The 19,411-nt window shown below is 52.4% G+C and overlaps 1 protein-coding gene across 3 annotated transcripts; it reads right to left on the bottom strand.

Annotated features, from left to right (window-relative positions):
• Positions 1,437–18,683, bottom strand: CCDC134 (coiled-coil domain containing 134). 3 transcript variants are annotated; one of them, XR_001918132.1, is made up of 9 exons: positions 18,543–18,683; positions 16,985–17,103; positions 16,150–16,271; positions 15,860–15,944; positions 13,922–14,103; positions 13,580–13,651; positions 4,425–4,629; positions 2,640–2,758; positions 1,437–2,009 (listed from the first exon to the last, which is right to left on the bottom strand). XR_001918132.1 is itself a non-coding variant. In XM_005681121.3 (7 exons), exons 2-7 carry the CDS (start codon positions 17,085–17,087, stop codon positions 4,504–4,506), a joined length of 690 nt encoding a protein of 229 aa, XP_005681178.1. In that variant the 5' UTR covers positions 17,088–17,103; positions 18,543–18,683; the 3' UTR covers positions 4,017–4,503. The 3 variants fall into 3 exon arrangements, 1 of the variants encoding a protein (XP_005681178.1); XR_001918131.1 differs by lacking the exon at positions 1,437–2,009 and having other exon boundaries at positions 2,147–2,758; XM_005681121.3 differs by lacking the exons at positions 1,437–2,009; positions 2,640–2,758 and having other exon boundaries at positions 4,017–4,629.

The raw sequence follows: 19,411 nt of genomic DNA, 5'->3' as shown, positions 1-19,411 counted from the left end.
AATGACTTTTTCCACACCTTCTCTATCTTTATTTCTGGAAGAAACATTCTGTCTAATGTCTTCAGTTATGCTGCTGTTGGTGCTATAATTTTACTTCTTATAATCATTCTTCCTTGTATTGTCAGGATTCTTCGGCATTCAGCTCTCGACTGAGCTGCACCGGGCTGTTTTAAGAAATAATAAAAAAGGGGGAGATGCCGGGAGCCAGCGTGAGGAACTCCACCCTTGGCAAAGGTCATGAGGAAGGAGGCTCGGCATTATGCAAAGGTGAGATTGAGCCTCAGGAGACTCCCTGTTCCCGAGCATCTACCTCCAAAACCAGAGTGCCTACTTTACTGTTTTATGCTCTCACCTATACCTCTGACTTTACGGGAGGCTGACCATCCCCGCCCCCCCTCCCCCCCAGTTCTCTCGGAGAAGGAGCTAACTTGCAGCTCCAGTTAATAAAAATTCCTGGGCATGACAAGAGTGTTTCAACTTACAAACTCCTCTGAAGTTTCTCTAGCCTGCCTGAGCAGGTTCATCCAGCCACATGTGATTGTTTACAGCCACCCAACCGTGAGAGCATGAGATGCTTTAAAACTTTCTAAATACAGACTCTTTTGAGAAGTTAGAAAATTATTAGTATAGTATTAGTGGGTTGGTTAGAAATTATATTGGTGAGGGTTTTTCATTTGTTGAGCCAATATTTGCTGCTAAATCTCCATATTCCCTGCCCTTATAATGAATGTAACTAGCATATAGGAAAAATAAGTATTAACCTGTAAGATTAATCATGTTAAACCTTAGGCTGAGAAAATTTCTTTCTTAATTGTAACCCACTACACCCTCACCCTATAGAAATGCAACTTTATTTGGAGGGTGGCGCCTGGTTTAAGCAAAAAATCACCCCTGGAAAAAATAAGTTTTCTGGTTGACTGACCATTACCAGAAAGGGCCATAAAATGTCAGCAGGCCTCATGTTCAGAAGATGATGTAAAACCCCTAAGACCTTTGTATAATTTTATATGAAGCACCTGATTTTGACAAGGGTCAGGTCTGCTGACTCCGCGTGACTCTGTATTCATCCCTATGTATAACAAGAAGTATATAAGCAAACCTGAAAATAAAGAAAATGGATCAGTTTCTGGAAAGACTGATTCCCCCATGTCGTTCTTTCTTTCCCCTTCTGGCTGAATTCCCATCTGGAGCGTGGGTACTCACCAAGCCTGCTAATTTTGCCTGGGCTTCTAAGATCTGACCAGGGAGGCCTGCGTCTCCTCTCCTTCGGGAGAACGGAAAGACGCCTGTGGCCTATGTAGGTGGTGCAAATTCCTTGTCTTGGAGTTTTATTGGTATTCCACATAAACGAAGTTATTCAGCCTCTTTTTCTCCACTAATTTTCCTACTACACTATTCTTTTCTAATCTCTCTTTATATCTGTAATTAAGATTTTTCCTAGGATGCCGATTCCGTCTCCCCTTCGAATTACCCTGGATCCACCGGAGCTGGACCCCGGCACTCTCTCTCTCTTCCGTGGTAAAGAGAATCTGGAGCAGCTGTTGGTAGTCATCCCAGGTGGGCTGGTGGGTAAAGAGCACAGTCTCTAGGAGATTGGTTAAATCTCTAGGGTTATCTGAGAACTTGGCATTTTGGGATCTCTAATTATATAGGTCACTAGTAGAGAAGGGCCAAAATTGATGAGGTTGGTTCCCTTCCTCATCGGGGGGGTGGGGGGGGGCAGCCACTCACAAGGGGAGGGCAACGGTTGAGTCTGCCAGCCCCTCTGGGGACATGGCTCGCCAATGGCAAGTATTTTGTGCGGGCCCCCCTCCCTGTGTTTCGGCCCTGGGTGGAGGGATGGTGGGGGCAGGTGGTGGTTCCAGGGGTTGGTAAGGGGGAGGGAAGAGGAGTTCTTCTTCTGTTCCCCTCTGCAGAATAGGGTAGAGTGGCACCGTTGGTTCAGGCTCCTTGGGATTCTTCAGGCTCTTTCCTGTTCGGGTCACTAACACCTGATTGATGGAAAATCCCTGTTGAGGCAAGAAAGGTTTTATCCAAGGCGGGGCAGGGGAGGGGGGCGCAACACAATATTTTCCCATTCGGTGATGTAGGGAACTTGGTCAGGGTGTCCGATCCGCGGTCGGAAAATGACATCTCAGACTCGGTGTACAGTTTCCAAATCAAAGGTGCCTTCTGAGGGCCATCCTACATTGAAGGTTGGCCATTCGGCACTGCAAAAAGTGATTAATTTATTCTTTTTGACTTCCACACTGAGGTCATGAGCGTGCATTTTGACCTCCTTGAAATGATCAGTAATCAAGGATACAGGCGTGGGGCTAGAATGGCGTCGCCCCATCATCCCTGGATCAATCAAATGTTGGTAAATTAACACAGACAAAACGGACAGCCACACAGACAGACAGACAGAAGGAATATACCTCCAGGAGTTCGGACGCAAAACTGAAAGTAAAACCATGGCCTCTGGCCGCTCAGCGGGAGCGACCCACTATTGTCTACAGAGAACAGGTCCCCTCCGAGGGGGTCGGGGACGTCTCCCAGCAACCCACACCGGCGACCCGTTGGCGTGTCCACCTGAGTCATATACCAGTTTCAGAAAATAGGCCTAATCAGAAACGAGGAAAAAGAAGAAAAAGGCTTACTGGCTACAGATGACCCTCTGGATCGGTCCTCCCGTGGAGCCGGTGGGAGATCCCGGACGAGCCCCCAAATGTTATGCCCAAGTCGCAAAATCTCCCAATGACCACCAGGAAGCCGACGTCTGATGCAAAAGCAAGAGAGTCTTTGTTACCAAGCTCGAGCTGGGGCTCCCGTCGTTACCGACGCAGTGGCTATGGGAAGGAGCCCCGAGTTTTGGGTTATATTGCTTATATAGGGTATATTTGTGAAAAAGGGGATTTCCAGGCTGGAGGACATCTGATTGGTCACCCTCTTCCGAGGGGTTGTGTGTTGATTTCTGATTAGTTCTTATTACCTAGGCGAACCACAAATTCCTGAATGTAAAATCAGGAGATTTTGGTCTGAGGTCTGATTGGCTCATGGGTAGTGGGGTGAGGTCGGGTGATTTCCAAAGTCTTTTTCCCGGAATCTCACAAAATGGAGTTCTCTTTTTGACAAAATGGAGTAGCTTAGGTTCTTCAGAACCATCAGAGAAGGGCTCTTGTCACTGAGAAACCAGGCCCCAACCTCAGAGAAGCAGTTTGGAGCTGGGCAGAGGGTTCAGGCATTATCAAATTCATTACAGCAATGAAGCCACTGCACAGGGAAGGGGTGGGCCAGGGTCACTCAGCAAGTCTGATGGGCTAAGACCTTGGTTCTCCCTTGGGCTCCATTAGTGGTAGGATATTGGGGATAGCTGTGTGTCTCTTCCCTGGCTTGGCAAAGTCAAGAGACAGAGCTAGAATTCCCCCCAGAGCTCCTCCCTTCTCTGCCTGGGAGGGGCATGACTGAAGGGTGGCTGCCTACTCAGGGCCTGAGTACCTCTGCAGCTCCCCACCCCCCTGGCCCTGGTCTCTGCTTACAGGCCTCCTGACACAAGGAGCTTGCTGTCTGGCCCATCCATCCCAGGAGCAGCCCTTCTGCTACAAAGTACAGCCTCCTGCAAAGCTGCAGCCTGTCCCCCAACAGTGCCCCCAACAGGCCCAGGGGCTCCCTGCACTGCCAGAGAGGACAAGTTGATTCTTCCCTGGGCCTGCCTGCTCAATGACTGTCCCTCAATACCTGAGGACAGAGATCAGGCTGCTCCAAGACTATCTTGGGCTAAACACCCTCCCAGGAAGGATACTTCTGGTCCCTTCCCAACACTGACCCCTCATCAAAGACAGTGCTGAGAAGGGAATAGGAGGCCAAAGCCAAGCCTCTGCTTTGCTGCCCTGCCAGGGCCTGAGGCTCCTCTGGGGTAGGCAGAACATTCTCTAAGGTGGTCTCTATAGCTGAGGGCCCCTGACACCCCTGCCCAGGCCCCCTTCACCTGCTCCATGGAGAGGCTCACATCTCCCTGGGGCCCAAACCAGCCTCGGTCAGCCCAGAGCATTTGCTGGCTTTTATTTTCTCTGCAGGGGGCTAGGATCTGTGCCCGGCAACTCAGTGACACAGTGGGGCCAGCAGCAGGCGTGACACCTCTGCACATGGCTCAGAGCCTAGTTCTGCCGCCTCCTCGTGAGGAGCGGCTGTCAGCGGGCCAGCGGTCCAAACCCACAATGGTGGGGGAAGGAGTCCAGCCCAGGATCCCTCCTGCTTCCCCCAGCATCTCCACAGGGTTAGGTCTGCAGAACAGTGCCCTCTGGAAGATCCCTTGGCACCCCTCCGGGGAGGTCCCTGGGAGGAAGTCCAGCCCTCTGTGGCCCAGTCCCTTCAGTGAGGGCTTGGAGCCAGCCCCAGGGGGCCAAGCAGACTCTGGCCTCCTCTCTGAAGGCACCAGCGCTCACCATCAGCTACGCTTCTGCACTCTCCTTTTCCTCCCAACTGGCCGCCTCCTGGTCCCGTGAGCCCTGGCCCGTTCCAGGGCTATAACTCAGACTGTGATCTTGAGATCCGAGGGCCTTTTCGGATCTCTTTCCGTTTCTCTTCTTTCTTCCGGCGTTTGTCCTCTTCCCTCAGGGCCTTCTGGAAAGGGTCAGTGCTGGAGATGAACTGAGGGGAAAAGCAGAGAGGTCTATTAGGTCAGTTGGCAGCAAAGAGTGTGCTCTGAGCTAGGCTGCTGTGGGCTGTGGGTACAGGAAGGTCACTGAGACACAGGCCCTGGCCTTGAGGGAAGCCCACGGACATGGAGCTAGTAAATGGGCTCAGGGAAAACTGCTGAGTGGGTCTCAAAAGATTAAGCAGGTGCTTGCCAAGCCAACAGGGCGAGGGAAGAGGACATTCCAGGAAGAGGGACAGGTGCTGAACCTGCACAGCACATTTGAGAAACAAGTGACAGACTGCACTCGGGGTAAAAGGGGCTGAGTGCCCAAGACCCAGCATGGGCCCCCAGAGCCTTTTGTGGGAGGGGGCAGTCAGCGAGTGTAAGACAACAGGGGTCCTACTGCTTGCGGACAAGCTGCAAGCTGTAGGCAAGGGAGTATATAGGAAGCAGCTGTATCAGAGGTTAAACTGCCAGACTTGGAAAGAGATGGAAAGAAGATGACAGTGATGCCCAGGCTTGTGGCTTCCCTAGTGGGTGCAGGGTGGTACCCAGTGAGAAGAAAGGAACACGGGGCGTGCTGGGCGGGAGGAGGACAGGACTCTGGCCGGGGCAACCCCCAGGCCCTCAGCTCTTCCTCCCCGACTCTCCAGACCGGTTCATCTGAACCCAGGGCTTCTGTCACACCTCCACAGTCCGTCACCCCTCAGATTTGCATCTCCCTATCTAAATGCCTGTCTGACACCTCCACACGTGTGCACATGTGCCCCGAACTCAGCATGGCTCCATCTCCCCAAAACCCAGTCCCCTTCCAGAGTCCGTGTCCTTGTGAACAGCAGAGTCCCACATTCCAGTCAGCAAGTAGGGCAGAGACCAAGCATCGCCCCCACTCGCCCCCCAACTCCCCAGCCGCAGGTCCAAACCCCTCACAGTCCATTGCCAAGGTCTGGCCCATTTTAACCCCTAAGTCTCGAATCCATCTCTTCTGTCTCACCTATCATATCGCTAAGCCCATCACCACCCCCCTACACATCTCCTGATAAACCTCGGCACATCCCAGGGTCTCTCCACACCCACTTTGGTCCCTCTGAAGCCATTCTCCTCGCTGCAGTCAGATATTTTCAAAATGTAAATCGGACTCCTGCTGAAACACTTCCTTGACTCTCCACACAGCTCTATCTGCAGGCCCACCCTGCCCACCCCCCTTCCCGCCTCATTTCTGGCTCCTGGGTTCCTTTGTGCCCACTTCCAGCCCTCTGTTCCCTGCTGTGCCCCAGTTCCAGAACGCTCTTCCCGGCCCCCACCCTCTTTGCCACAGTAGCTGCAGCTCAGCGGTTCCCATCCCTAGGGTGACTCCTGCCCTGACTTTCCCGGCTGGGGCTGTCTCCTCCAGTTCCTTCTCAGTGCTTCTCCCCTGCAACCACCTGCTTCTGTGACACCTGCTTCGTGCCTGTTGCCCCCACTGGATCACACTCTCCCCAAGGACAGGTGGATAGTGTGGGGTGCCGCTCACTGTGACACAAGCCCCCAGTGTGGTCTGATGGGCCGACAGGCAGCGCTTAGTATGTATTTTTTAAATGAATCATGTTAGAGTATGAAATACAGTAATATCCACAACTCAGATAACTCTGTTGGGAAATATGCCCCTTTTACTTGTTCATATGGTAAATCTGATGGTTGGTCAAGGCAGATGTTAAAAACAAACTAGGAGCTCCACCTTGTGGAGTAATCCACCTACTGTGTTAGACTGAACAAGTCTGGAAGATGGGATGAAGCCAAAGTGCAGCCCAGAGAGGGTAAATGATCTGCACAGGTCACACAGCTAGTCCCAGTTGGGACCAGCCCCCAAGCCTCCCAAGCTCCCTGCCCCGTGCTTCCCCGATCACACTGCCTCCTATCCCTACCAGTTACTTCAGATCCTCCTGGGAAGCAAGGAGGAGCCAGGAGACCCCTCGGGCCACAGAAGACCCCATCCTCTGGCTCTGGCTGGGGAAGGACCAGTCAAGAGATCCTGGCCCCTCCAGCCCCAGCAGGTTGGGTCAGCAGAGAAACAACACCTAGTCCTTTTCTGGCTCTCCTCCCAGCTGGGCCTGGCTAATGCCTACTTTAAATTCGGATGCTGACCTCCAGCGGGCCCTCCCTGCTGCCTGGCAACCCAGGATGTTGCCCTGGTCCACTCCCTGTCCTGCTCTCCTAGACAGACCTTCTCCTCGAGCCTCCATCTCTCTTCCCCTCCTCACTCGCAAACCGTGACCTCGCTTCCTGTTTCACAGAGAATGGAGATGCTAAGGAGACAGCTTCCGTGAGCCCCCGCCGCCACACCCATGGGCCCATGCTGCTGTGCCCATGCTGCTCTTCCAGGTGAGGCCAACCCTCCCCCAGGCAACAGCTCGCCTCTCTCTCCCTCCTCACCTCCTCAGGGATGAGGCTCCAGAGACTCTCCTACCCCTGCACCGGGGGCTCTTCCCCACCCCTGCCATGGGTGGGTCCCCTCAACAAGCAAACGTGGTGTGGTCTCTCCCATCCGACTAAGATTTCCCCTGGAACCCACGCCCTCCTCCAGCTAGTCTCCCATTGGGTCTGCTCCCCTTGAAAACACATCTCTTTACAACAGGTAACAAGGATATACTGCACAGCACAGGGAATTACAGCCTCTGTCTTGTAATAAGTTTTAATGGAGTAGAACCTGTAAAAATACTGAATCACTACGCTGCACACCTGAAACATTAAAAAAAAAAAAAAAAAAAAAGAGTAACTTTTCAAAAGAGCCAGCTGTATTTGACAGGACGAGTCTACTTCCTTTCATTTCCTTCTCTTGAAACTCAGTCTTTTATCCCCACCACTCGACCAAAAGAGCTTTTACCCAGCTCTCTGAGGGCTGGTCTCCACGCTAAGTTCGGCAGCCGATTCTCAGCCCCACTTCCTGACCCTCCAGCGGTGTCCGATGGCACGTCCACTCTCTCCTTCCTGTCATGTGGCCTCAGGGAACCAATTCCCTCTTGGGTCTGCTACTGCTCCACTGACTGATCCCTCTTGGGTCTGCTACTGCTCCACTGACTGATCCCTCTTGGGGTGCTCTGTGAGCTCCTCCTCACTCTCCCATCTCTAACTGCAGGCACATCCCAGGCCTTGGTCCTCAGACCACCACTCTACCTGCCCCGTCCCCCTGCCCCCTGGAGTGATGGGACATGGTCTGTCATCGGCACGACTCTCACATTTGTAGCTCTGGCTTTAATAAGCTCTCCCCTGAAATCTAGTCCTCCTCCTTGACATCAGTCAAGTCAAAATCAGTTACCTCCTTGACATCTTCATTCAGATGCCCATTAGGTCCAGAAACAAGGCACTGATCCCCAATCCAGCCCTCAACCTCGCCCCACCACTTTGCCCATCTCGTGGAAAACAGCAACTCCATTCTTCCAAAATTGTCAAGTCATCCTTAATGCCTCTCTTTCACTCCATATTTGCTTCCTTAGTAAATTTTACTGGCTCTGCCTTCAAAACAGAACCAAAATCTCACCATTCCCAACAGCCCCACTGTTGTCCCCCTGGTTCAAGCCACTGTTAACTCCAAATGGACCAGCTGTTAACTCCAATGGACTGTTAACTCCAAACGGACCAGCACAGCGGTCTCCTCACCAGGATCTGTCTCCACCTTGGTCCTCACAGTATTTGCCACGCGGCTGCCAGGCTGACCCCTAAAAGAGCTAAGTCAGAGCCCCTCGCCCTGCTCCTCTGTGTCCCGGAGTAAACGCCAAAGCGCTGGAGAAGACCTGCAAGGATCTTATGACCTGGCCTACGACTCTGACCTCCCCTTCCCATGCTCCTGCCCTTCCAAATACGCTTCCAACTCAGGGCCTTTGCACTCGCTGCCCCTCCAGTCTGGAAAGTTCTTCCCCCAGAGACAGGGCTGGCTCACTTGCTGCTTTCAGGTCTTTGCAGTTAGAACCTTCTGTGTCCAAGTCACATGAAACAGCAACAATATCCTCACCTTATCCCTGGAATTCCTTAACCACGTGCCTCTGCCTTTTCCTCCATCCCCCGTCTCCATCTACCATGTATTTTTTATTGTCCGTCTGTCTTCTCCAACCAGAATGCCTTTCCCAGGTGGGCAGAGCCAGAGGGCTTCTCTGGTGGCTGGAATTCAGCAGATGCTCACTAAACGCTGAATGAAGGCATGCGCTCTGCCTCTGAGCCTTCATGCAAGCCAGTCCCTCTCCCTGGAAGGTCTTCCCTGAGATGGTCCACCCGGCAACTCTTACTTGTCCCAGAGCCTTGGCCACCTGCTTCCACAGGTTTCTTCGCATGGGTCCCGTGGCTCATGACGCTTCCCTCTTCCACTGGGTCCAACGATCACGCTCGACTGGGACTGTGCTCCTCTGCTACCTTCCCCAGCAGTCTGTAAGCATCTGAACAGTAGGGAGAGGGCCAGCTCCCTCTGGATGGGGACAGAGGCCAGCCCAAAGCCTGATACGAGCTGGCTCTAGTATCATAAGTAGGGGCCCTCCCAGAACACCCACTGGTATGGAGGCAGTGCATGGGGGGAACTGAGTAAACCTGGGCTATTGCTGGCCTCCCCAAGTGGATACCTCAAAGAAACTGCCAGGATAGGCCCTGGGCCCCAGAGAACTTGATGGGGCTCTCCTATCTCACCTCACCTACCCTGTCCAGCCCGTTGGGGCCCAGGAGGCCAGAACTGAGCCCAGCATGGACTTCACGGAAAGGAATTCTGGTCCCCCAGCCCATCTACCCTGCACCGGGCTGGGAGCCAGGCAGGACTCGGGTATTTGGGGTGGGGGCAGGGGCTGGCCTCCCAGGAGCCCTACAATGCAGGTTCCGTGAGGGGCCAGTGCTGTGTAATAGAGCACAAATGACCTTTAAGAAAAAAAAGGTCATCTCAGAACCTTGCTGGCGGAGGGGTCTACACTGGATACTGAAAAGTGAGTACAATCTTGGGACTGGCCCCAGCTGATGAGAAGGGAAGCGTACTGCTTCTGTATGACTATATCCAAGCAGAGCATATTACAATGACACTGAATCACAGCTCTCTGGAGCCTGTTCTCTCTGAGGTCTACCTCCTGTGGGAGAGGCATTCATTTCATGATCTGCAGGGCAAGGAGAGCCAGCATCGCAGCAGGAAAACATCTCCATGAGAGCCCGCGCTGGGAAAGGCAACCTGCCACGGCCTGGAGCCTGCCTGTGTGTCCCTGCTGGGTACACCAACAATCAGCCCTGCTGCTCTTGTCCAGGCTGTTTATCAGGGCTGTGGCGGCAGCAAGCCGCCGTGCAGGGTGTGTCATCTTGGTTTCACATGAAGGGGAGGCAGCTATGCTGGCGTGAAAAACCGTATCGCCCACTCCGTCACCTGAAGCAAAGCCACTAGTTGAACAGGGACCTTGAGTCAGAGGTTCCTCTACTCAGGAACTCCACTGATTTGTTCACCTGAATGAAGCGCTACTGGTGCTCTTAATCAAGCTGGCCTGACTGCTCTCCTTTGGAGGGCCTGCGTCGAAGGCCGGCCTTTGGTTGGCATCTCGGAACTCGGCCCTTGGCTGGTGTCTGGGAACCAGGATTCTGGGAGGGATTTCCATTACCCTGACTGATAAGAGTGGTGCCCTGCGCCTAAACCGTACAAAAGTGTGGTTTATGCCACAAACACGTGCTTCCCTTCTGGAGTGTGGAATTTTGGTATGTGTTAGGCAGAGGGTGCCTACGTGACCGGTCCCTGGTAAAAACTCTGGGCGCTGCCTCCTTAACGGGCTCTCCTAACAGACGGCTTCTCACATGTTTTCATAACCTGTGGCTGGGGGAATAAAGTGTGCCCCGTGTGACTCCACTGGGAGAGACACATCGAAGCTTGTGTCCAGGTTCTCTTAGACTTCACCCCAGGAGCCTTTTTACCTTTTTTACTGCTGATTTTATTGTGGATCCCTTGCACTGTAATAAATCAGAGCCTTGAGGACAACGACACACAGGAGTATTAACTAGTGACTCACAGGACTCAGTCCTCCCAGCAAATCACCAACCTGGGGGTGGGTTTCTATGGGCAGCAGCAGCCATCCAGCTCCAGGGATGATGCTGGGAGACCAACTGTCATGAAGTCCAGTAAGACAACAACCTGAATTAGAAGCCGTGACTCTTGCCTAGATGGTATTTCTAGCGGCCAGGCATGCTGTATTCTTACTGACTGTTGTCAGCGTCCTAGCCATCTGGTCTGGCAGATAAGCAGGCTGCAAACTGGCAGGTCACACACGGCCATCCCTCTCGGGGGCCATGACCTGTGGAAACAACCATGGCTGACAACGGGACAGTCTGGGTCACTCGTTCAGATGCCCACAGCCAATTCCCTGATGAGACTGATCAGAATCAAACTGCCGATCGAGCTGACACCGCCCAGTTGACGGCACTGCCACCTATACGTGTCACTGTACTAGATATGGCGGTACACCCACCACCACAGACTGACATGAAGCAGAGGACTCTGAAGCTCTGATTCAACCACCTAGAGACCCTGGATGGAACAGTATGGCCCAAGATCATCAGAATAATGACCACCTGGGGGACTTCCCTGGCAATCCAGTGGTTAAGAGTCCATACTGCTACTGCAGCAGGCATGGGATCGATCTCTGGTCAGGGAACAAAGATCTCACATGCTACACAGCACGGCCCCCCATCTCCAAAAAAATAATAATGACCACTTGGCTAAGCACATTCCTTGCCAAGTCCCCTTGTAGTGGCCCATGTGGGCCAAGATGGGAAATAGATGTCTGTGAAAATTTTGCAAAAAATGCTCTTGTTCCACTCACTTCTATCCCTTTCAGACAAAAAGTCTAAGTGAAAGTACGAAATAACTGGAGAAAAGTGAAATTATAGGTCCTGGGATGTGACATGTTGATTTTGCAGCAATATTCTAGGGAGGGACTGCCTTAGCCCCCAGGAGGCATGTGGAACAATTAATTCTCTTTGTCCCTTACAGCCAGCACTGCTGCCTGGCCAAACAATCCTAGGGTTCGTGCAAGCCAAGTGGCAGCTGCAGTTGAGTCAGACCAACTGTCCAGGGTGTCATTCTCAACCACGTGACAGGAAAATTCACATAGACGAGGTCACTGCTGAACTATCTGGTTCTGCCTGCTGCCATCAAAGGCAGCTCCCGAAGTAACCCTGCGCAGACACACAGACCAGTACAACCTTGTTTCAGTCCAACCTTGGTATGGATCCTTCCACCTGTCCTGATCCCTGATCGACCTTGGGTTATACCACACAGGGCAACTGAGGCAGCTGAACAACTCCATGATAACACTGCCCCTACTGTTTAGCTCAAACAATGCAATGGTGACCCAAATCAAGTGGGAGACAGTGGACCATGGAATGCCTCCCCAATGCACATGAAGATGGCTTTGGGTCTACCTACTGGCCCCAGTATGAGGCTTCCCCGATGGCTCAGTGGTAAAGAATCTGCCTGCAGTGCAGGAGACTCAGGAGATGCAGGTTCGATCCCTGGGTTGGAAAGATCTCCTGGAAAAGGAAATGGCAACCCACTCCAGTATTCCTGCCTGGAAAATCCTATGCTCAGAGGAGTCTGGCATGCTACCGTCTGCGGGGTCGCACAGAGCTGGACATGACTGAGCAACTGAACACACACACAAACTGGCCCTGGTAGCCACTAGCAATGACACTGAAGATCAGCAGCTCAGTCTGAACTCTTGTGTGGGTGGTAAGAGGTAATAGATTGGTCTCATATGACATCCTAATTTTCTAATATAAGTTCTACTGATCCCCCAGGACTTATCAGAGCTGCTTGAGTTCAGGACCCTGGAGCATATGGTTAAGATCAACACGGCACGTGGCCTCATCTTGCTAGTTACAGTCCTACTGACAGCAGCCTGAGATGAACTAAACAAATGTGGTCCTAGTCTCTACTGATCAGACTATGATGTGGAATAAGGCATTCATGTAGAAATGTTAGTTAAGCCAAGACACAGAGGGCTGGTGGATGGACTGGTGTGTGTGGTGGTGGTAGGAGTGTGTATGGAATCCTCTCTATGGCCCTGAGCATCCCTGCATTCTTGTTGGGTACACCTGACCCCTCTGTACCTGAGCTATTTCTCAGGTCGTGCTTACAAAAAGTTACCTTGAAGGATGAGGTAATGTCTGCCTACAAACAAAGACCACGTTTGCTTCTGTTTCACTACAAAGGTGGTGGATTTCCCAAGCTTGGTGTTTCTCAGCTTGATACAAACCCACTGGCATCTGTCTGGACCCCTCTGCTTCACCTCTCTCCACCAACAAAGACTTGGGAAATAAGGCAAACCCACATGACCAGGTTAACAGCAACTGCTTTCGCTGTAATGAACTCTGATGTCTCTAACCTGTCAGCATCCATGAAACAGTAGCAAAATCCTAGACCTTCAGCGGTAACCCCCCGACACTTGGGGAGAGCTTGTCTTTTGCAGAGGCCAGTCCTCCAGCCCTTCCTGCCCAGCCACTCTGACCCCACCCTACCCTCTGCTGTCTGTCCTGCTCCCCCTGCGGCCTCCAGCCCTCAAAGCTCACTTCAGCTCTAGGATGAGAACACGTGCAGAAATGTGGGACAGAAAGCTGGCTGGGTGCTCAGAGGCTCAAGGGCAGAGAAGCAGCGCTTGACCTCCCATGGCTTCCCTACCATTCACCTGGCGTGAACAGTGCCTACTGTGCCCTGGGATGGATGTCCTCATAGCCCCTCACTACCCCCATAGCTGAGGTTCACCTCGCATGGACAGAGAGGAAGCTGAGACTAAGACAGGGCCAGCAGCTTGCCCAAAGGTACCAGTGAGTGAGAGGTAGGTTAGACCCAGACCCAGGCACTTCCGGCTCCAAGTCCAAAGCCCTCACACTCCACTCTAGGTGCTGCAGCTCCTGCTGGCCCTGGCCTCCCAGGGCCCTGCAGACGCAGTGCAGACAGGGCCACAGGCCCCAGCAGCTCACCTCTGTGCGGTCTACTTTAAATGGGTTCTGGAAGTCAGAGTGTTTCTCGCTGATCCCCAGCTCCTGGGCCATCTGCGGATGAGGAAAAGCTAGTCATCGTCTGCCTTCTCCCGCATCTTGCTCCCCCGCAGGCCATTCCCTCCAAGGCTGGGATGGATGTGGGCCAGGTGATGACCCCCAGGCACCAAGATCAACACAGAAGCCCTTGAAATGGCACCTCAAAGTGGCCTGGAGGCTTATCAGAGAAAATGCAACCAAGGGTTGACATTCAAGCCCCACTGAAGGAGGCTCATGGTGCAACCACATAGCGGGCTCCCGGACCTCCTCCGCCCCAGTCCTTACCAGGCCAAGGATGGGTGAGTGGGGGCCCTGGTCAAAGACGCCCGACTGGTTGCAGAAGCTGATGCCCCAGCGGATGAGGAGGTTCCAGTTGGAGTTGTGGTCAAAGTAGTGGTGCACGATCCTTGGGAAGCGCAGCACCACGTCGCCGAAGAAGGCCGTGTTCTCCACCACTTGGGAGAAAGCTGGCAAGAGGACTCTGGTGAGTGGCTGGCAGAGATGGCCCTCTGCAGCCTCCTGGCCAGCCCTACACACCCTCCAGAGGACAGCGACAAGCCCACTAACCAGAGAAGGGAACAGGGCCTGTTGCACACAGGCTGCTGACCACATGTGCAGTGAGTATTGAGGGATTCATGTCACCAAATCATCAAAACCACCTTCAGAGAGACATGTGGCTGTAATTCCCATTTCACACATGGGAAACTGAAGCTGACAGCTAGGGAGCAGCAAACCTGGGCTGCAAACCCAGATCTGTCTGACTCCAAAGGACATGCTTCTTCCCCTATACCTTGCAGCTCAGAACACTCGTTTGCCGTGGAGACCAGAGAGGGGTGCCATTGCACAGATGGAGGCATTTGCATCCCATGAGGCTTTGCTGCTAACCTCCCCAACTTGGTACCATAATGTCCAGAGCTGGGTCCTGGTGTTAACTAGTGTCTGTGAGGGGTCAGTTCTATTAGGATGGCCAGGGAACACATCAGGGCTTGTTTTCTTTTTAGTATATGTTCAATTTTATTTTTAATGCTTAAGTTCTTATTTTGAAATAATTTTAGACTTACATAATACACCACAAAATTCCTTCACTTGGCTTCCTCTAATATTATCATCCTTATATAACCACTGTACAAACCATCTAAGACAGGAAATTAACATCAATACAATACTATTAACTAATCCCTAGACCTTATTTGATTTTGGTCAGTTTTTCCACCAATATCTTTTAGTCAACAGATCAGTTTGAGTTTAGTGTCCATTTCAGTGGCAGGTTCCCCTGACCCAGGCTAGCGTGAATAATACTAACTATACACCCAGCCCTGGTTGCAGCGGGGAGGCCTGTTTGAGTGACCCCCCATAGATAAGGCCCGTGTCCTTACAAGCACTGGCCAGACCACACAAAGAGATAAGGGGACTCCTCCAAAGATATGCCAGGCTGGGTCTGAGACAAGTGGGGCAGGGACCTCTGGGCTTCAGAACAATCCTGAACCACAAAGAACTCAGGAATTCGCTAGGTTTATAGGTAAGAGCCAGGCAAACCACCTGTCCTCTTTCCCTTGGAAACTGGAGTTGATGGAGCCTTCCTCAGTTACAGTGGAGATCAGAGATGGTATCTGCCCAGCATTCAATATGTAAAGGCTACTTCTGTCCTCAGACAGTGTGACCTAACATACTTTATTGTTAGAATGTAACCAGTTAATGGGGAGAAATTACCACTGGAGAGAAATTCCTGGAAGAGGAGATGAAGGGATATAGAATATTCTTTTATTTATGTTGGTCCCACCTTGTCTCAAAAAGGATTTAAGGAGGTCAAGGCTTTTAGAACAGCAGTAAAGAGTGCTGGTAACTGCTCCCATGGACCAGTCACTTCAATAGACCTCAGTTTTTTTTCTTCTATAAATGGGAACAATCCTTGCCATCTCTACCAGAAGGGTCAGGGTGGTGAAGGCAAGGATTGCGGGACTGGAAGTGGGCACAGGCTCCTCCCTGATTCCCCTCCCCCAAGCACAGGACAGCACTACATATTGTATGTGTGTCAGGGATGCAGAACCTGGCTCTGCAACGAGCCCAGAACACTCGGAGAATCTTATACTGAGTGCCCAACCACCCAAGAGACTCCATGAAGGTGCCGCAAGAGGGCATTTCCAGAGAGGAAAAGAAGAGTGACAAGAACAACTGGGAAGGAGCAGCTGGAGAAGATCAAGGTTGCGGGGGGGAAGACCATACCATCCTTCAGTTTCTCGTCCTGGGGGAAGGGCCCATCTGGGAGCACACCTGCAGCAGTGAGCACTGTCCGGGAGTCCTCCAGCACCTGAGGGAAGCCCGCCTGGGCTGAGTGGCTTTGCCAAGGTCTTCCCAGACCAGCCCCAGCCCTGTTTACTGAGGCCCTACTTCAAATCTTCTGTGGGTTCGCTTCCCCTTCACTGAACACCATCCCCGTGGGGAACTCCTACTCATCCATCAGTGCCCAGATCAAAGACCAGGCCTGCCATGAGCTGCCCCCTGCCTGCGTGCACCTTAAAGAGCCCCTTGAGCATGACATCCAGGATCTTGTACTGCTGGTAGACATCGTTCAGCTGTGCTAGGTTTTTCAGTGCCAAGAGCTGCTCCCTCCGCTTCACCTCAAACATCTTCTTGTCTGAGCACCATTAAGTTAAGGAGCTGGCACCAACTCTCCTGCCTGGACAATCCAGTGGTCCTGATCCAGAGGGCCCATTCCTGGCCAGCAAGTCTCTGCAAGGGGCATAGATGTGCATGGCTAGGACTTCCCAGTGAATGAATAAGCTGTCTGAGAAGCATATGAATGCCGCAACATATCATTATTTCACAGAGGATTCCACACCCAACAGCCTGAATACAACCGTCAGGACCTGGCTCCTGTCCCCCGCCCTCCCCTCCCTGTGGTCTTTCCACCATCTCCCACAACCCTTCACTGTTCCCAGAACCTCTGCTCCTCTGCTCACACTGTACACTCTGCCTGGGGTGCCCTCCCACCCTTCTCTATGAGTTTCCACTCTTTCAAGACCCGGTTTTTTAGTAGGTAGCTCAAAATGCCAGGATTTGGTCTCCGCCCAGGGTCTCACACAGAAAGTGCTAGGTACATGTGAAATCCTCAGGGTCCTCAGGGTCCTGAAATATATGCCTTGCCTTCTCAATCTGTATGGGAAAACTGAGGCTCAGAAGAGAACTGACTTGATCAAGATCTGGTTAGAGCACATTACTTTTTCTCCCCGATTTCTACTGGTTGAGGGGGTGGGGTCCTGCTTTACCCTGGAATCCCCCAAGCAACTGTGGGTATAGAGAGACCTCATTTATAGATCCCTCTAAAATACCTCCAACCTCAAAGGATACATATCTCCAGGCTCGGGTCCAGGGAGGACCTCAGGGTGTCTGTGACTCCTGTTCCAGACAATAGCAGGACAGACAGGGAGGTGAGGAACTGAAGAAGGTCCATATCCAAGACTCTGGAGCTAAGAGAGCAACCCAGTGAAAGAAGGTGAGATCCAGAGCTTAGTGTTATATAAAACAGAAAGTGAACTGAAAAGCAACTTCCCCTGACATGACACAGCCTCCAAATACCGGGAAGCCAGCTTTCGGAATCCCTGAAGCCCCAGTCCCTAGCCCAGGGCCAGGGACAAAGAGACACACGGTGAAGACATGGGATAATGGGAGGAAGAAAGATAAATGTCAGCACAGCAAGGATGCTCAGAGAACAGGTCTGGAACCCTGCGCTGGAGCCCTGGCTGTGCCTGACTTCAGGACCTAAAGAAGGCAAACTGTTCAGCCTCTCTGAGCTTCATCTTCCTCACTGCAAAATGAGGTTATAAAGAGGTCATCTCCCTGTTGCAGAGACAGAGACCTGGGTGAGGCACTGTGCCTGAGGAAGGAGGGTCAACATCATTCCCCCTCAGTTCTCCCTCCCTGGCCTTCCAGGAGGCCCAGGCAGTCAAAACGTGAAACTTGTAGGCTTTCCTGCTTTTCCTGACTTACGTCATCAGAAAGGAAGAAGGGGTGCGGGGTGGGAAGAGAGGCAAGGCAGTTCTGGGGTAAGACGGCTGTTACTCTCCTAGGAACCACAGGTACCACAAGCAAAACCTCTTCCTATCTAGGCAACATTCCCCAACTATTTACTGAGTGACTTTCATGTTCCGGAGCCAGGAATACAGCAGGAACAACATTCCCTGCACAATGGCACTTCTATCTCTAGTAGGGTTAAGAGACAACCAACAAAGTTGTAAAACAAGCACAGAAGGATAAGAGGGAGTCAGCAAAGTGTGATATTAAAAATAGCAGTCAGAGGAAGCATCTACAACGTGGAGATAAATGCACAGAAAAATGAGGTGACTGCCCAAATCACTTATATATCACTCACAGATTTTCCAGTTAAACTAAGAGTCTTAATGAACAGGCTATCTCAGAGCTGGCCACTGTTCTACCGGGACACCTGACCCAGGGGAGAGATGCTCAGTTATTGACAGTGACCTCTCACAGAGGTCAACCGGAGAACCAACTCTATCCCGTGCAGATCAGACAACTGAAGCCCAGGGAATGTGAGGAAATAGTTCAAGCTCACCCAGAGCCCTACGTTCCACCGTCATACTCCAGACTTAAGGGAACCAAACCCTGGTTAAGGCGAAACTTGGGAGTCAGAGAATATCAGATGGCCGGTAATGACTGAAGCGGGGAAGAAGTGGGAAATGAGAGAGGTGACCTGGTGGTGGATTCTGAGCGGGCCACTCGGGCTTGCAGACCAAGGATGCCACCCGCGCCTTTAGGGCTCCTAGAGGAGAGTCTTTCCAATGAGGTCCGCGAATCTCACACCCCACCCCCTGCAGCCAGTTTTGGGCCCTCGGTCCCTCCCCCCGCCCTCCAAAGGGGTCTGCTTGCCCCCGGCCCTCGCCCTACCTACCGGGCCAGGCAGGCCAGGGGCCAGAAGTCAGGCAGCAACCGACTCGAGGGTCTACTAGCGACCAGCGGAGCCGTGGATTCTCATAGTATGCCCGCTAGTAGCAGCACAGGGACCGCCGATTACTGGCCCCGCCCACCGTGCCTCTCCTGACCAACGAGCGCAGGCCGCGACGGCCGCTCCTTGACCTCACTTCCGGCCCCGCCCAGTAGGCGGAGGCATCTGCCCCGCCTGAGGTCCTTGGGATTCCGGTCCCGCCCACCTTGCCGGTCAGCCGGCGCACGTGTCGCGTGTTAAGATCGGTTTGGAGAAAACAGCCTGACTGACGCCGTGATCCCTTCCGGACGGTCTTTCTAGCGCCCTCCCTGAAACTGTTATGTCAGCTGAGTGTTTTTCAAACTGCATTTGTCAAAATCAGTTTAGTGGGTCGTGACTAACCCCTTTTTCTATGTAATGTGCAATGCAGTGGTGGGACATCCCCTGCTCGCCGCTTCAATCCACGAAAATTCTAAACCAAGCTCGTTGGTTCTTCCCTGGTCTATGATTTTGTACAGCATCAGTACAGACCCGAGGAGAGCTCCGAAACCGTGTACAACCCGGTATCCATGTCTTTTGAAGTAAAACGCTGACTCTAGCGTTAACGATTGGGAAAGGTGAAGATGTACAAACAAACAGCTGTTGGACTGCTAAGTCACTTCAGTCGTGTCCGATTCTGTGCGACCCCATAGACAGCAGCCTACCAAGCTCCCCCGTCCCTGGGATTCTCCAGGCAAGAACACGAGTGGGTTGCCATTTCCTTCTCCGATGCATGAAAGTGAAAAGTGAAAGTGAAGTCGCTCAGTCGTGACCGACTCTTAGCGACCCCATGGACT

Source organism: Capra hircus, chromosome 5, assembly GCF_001704415.2.
Source record: "Capra hircus breed San Clemente chromosome 5, ASM170441v1, whole genome shotgun sequence".
NCBI classification, from domain to species: Eukaryota; Metazoa; Chordata; class Mammalia; order Artiodactyla; family Bovidae; genus Capra; species Capra hircus.
The sequence above is the reverse complement of the archived record's forward strand: the minus strand, read 5'-3'. Positions and strand labels throughout refer to the sequence as shown.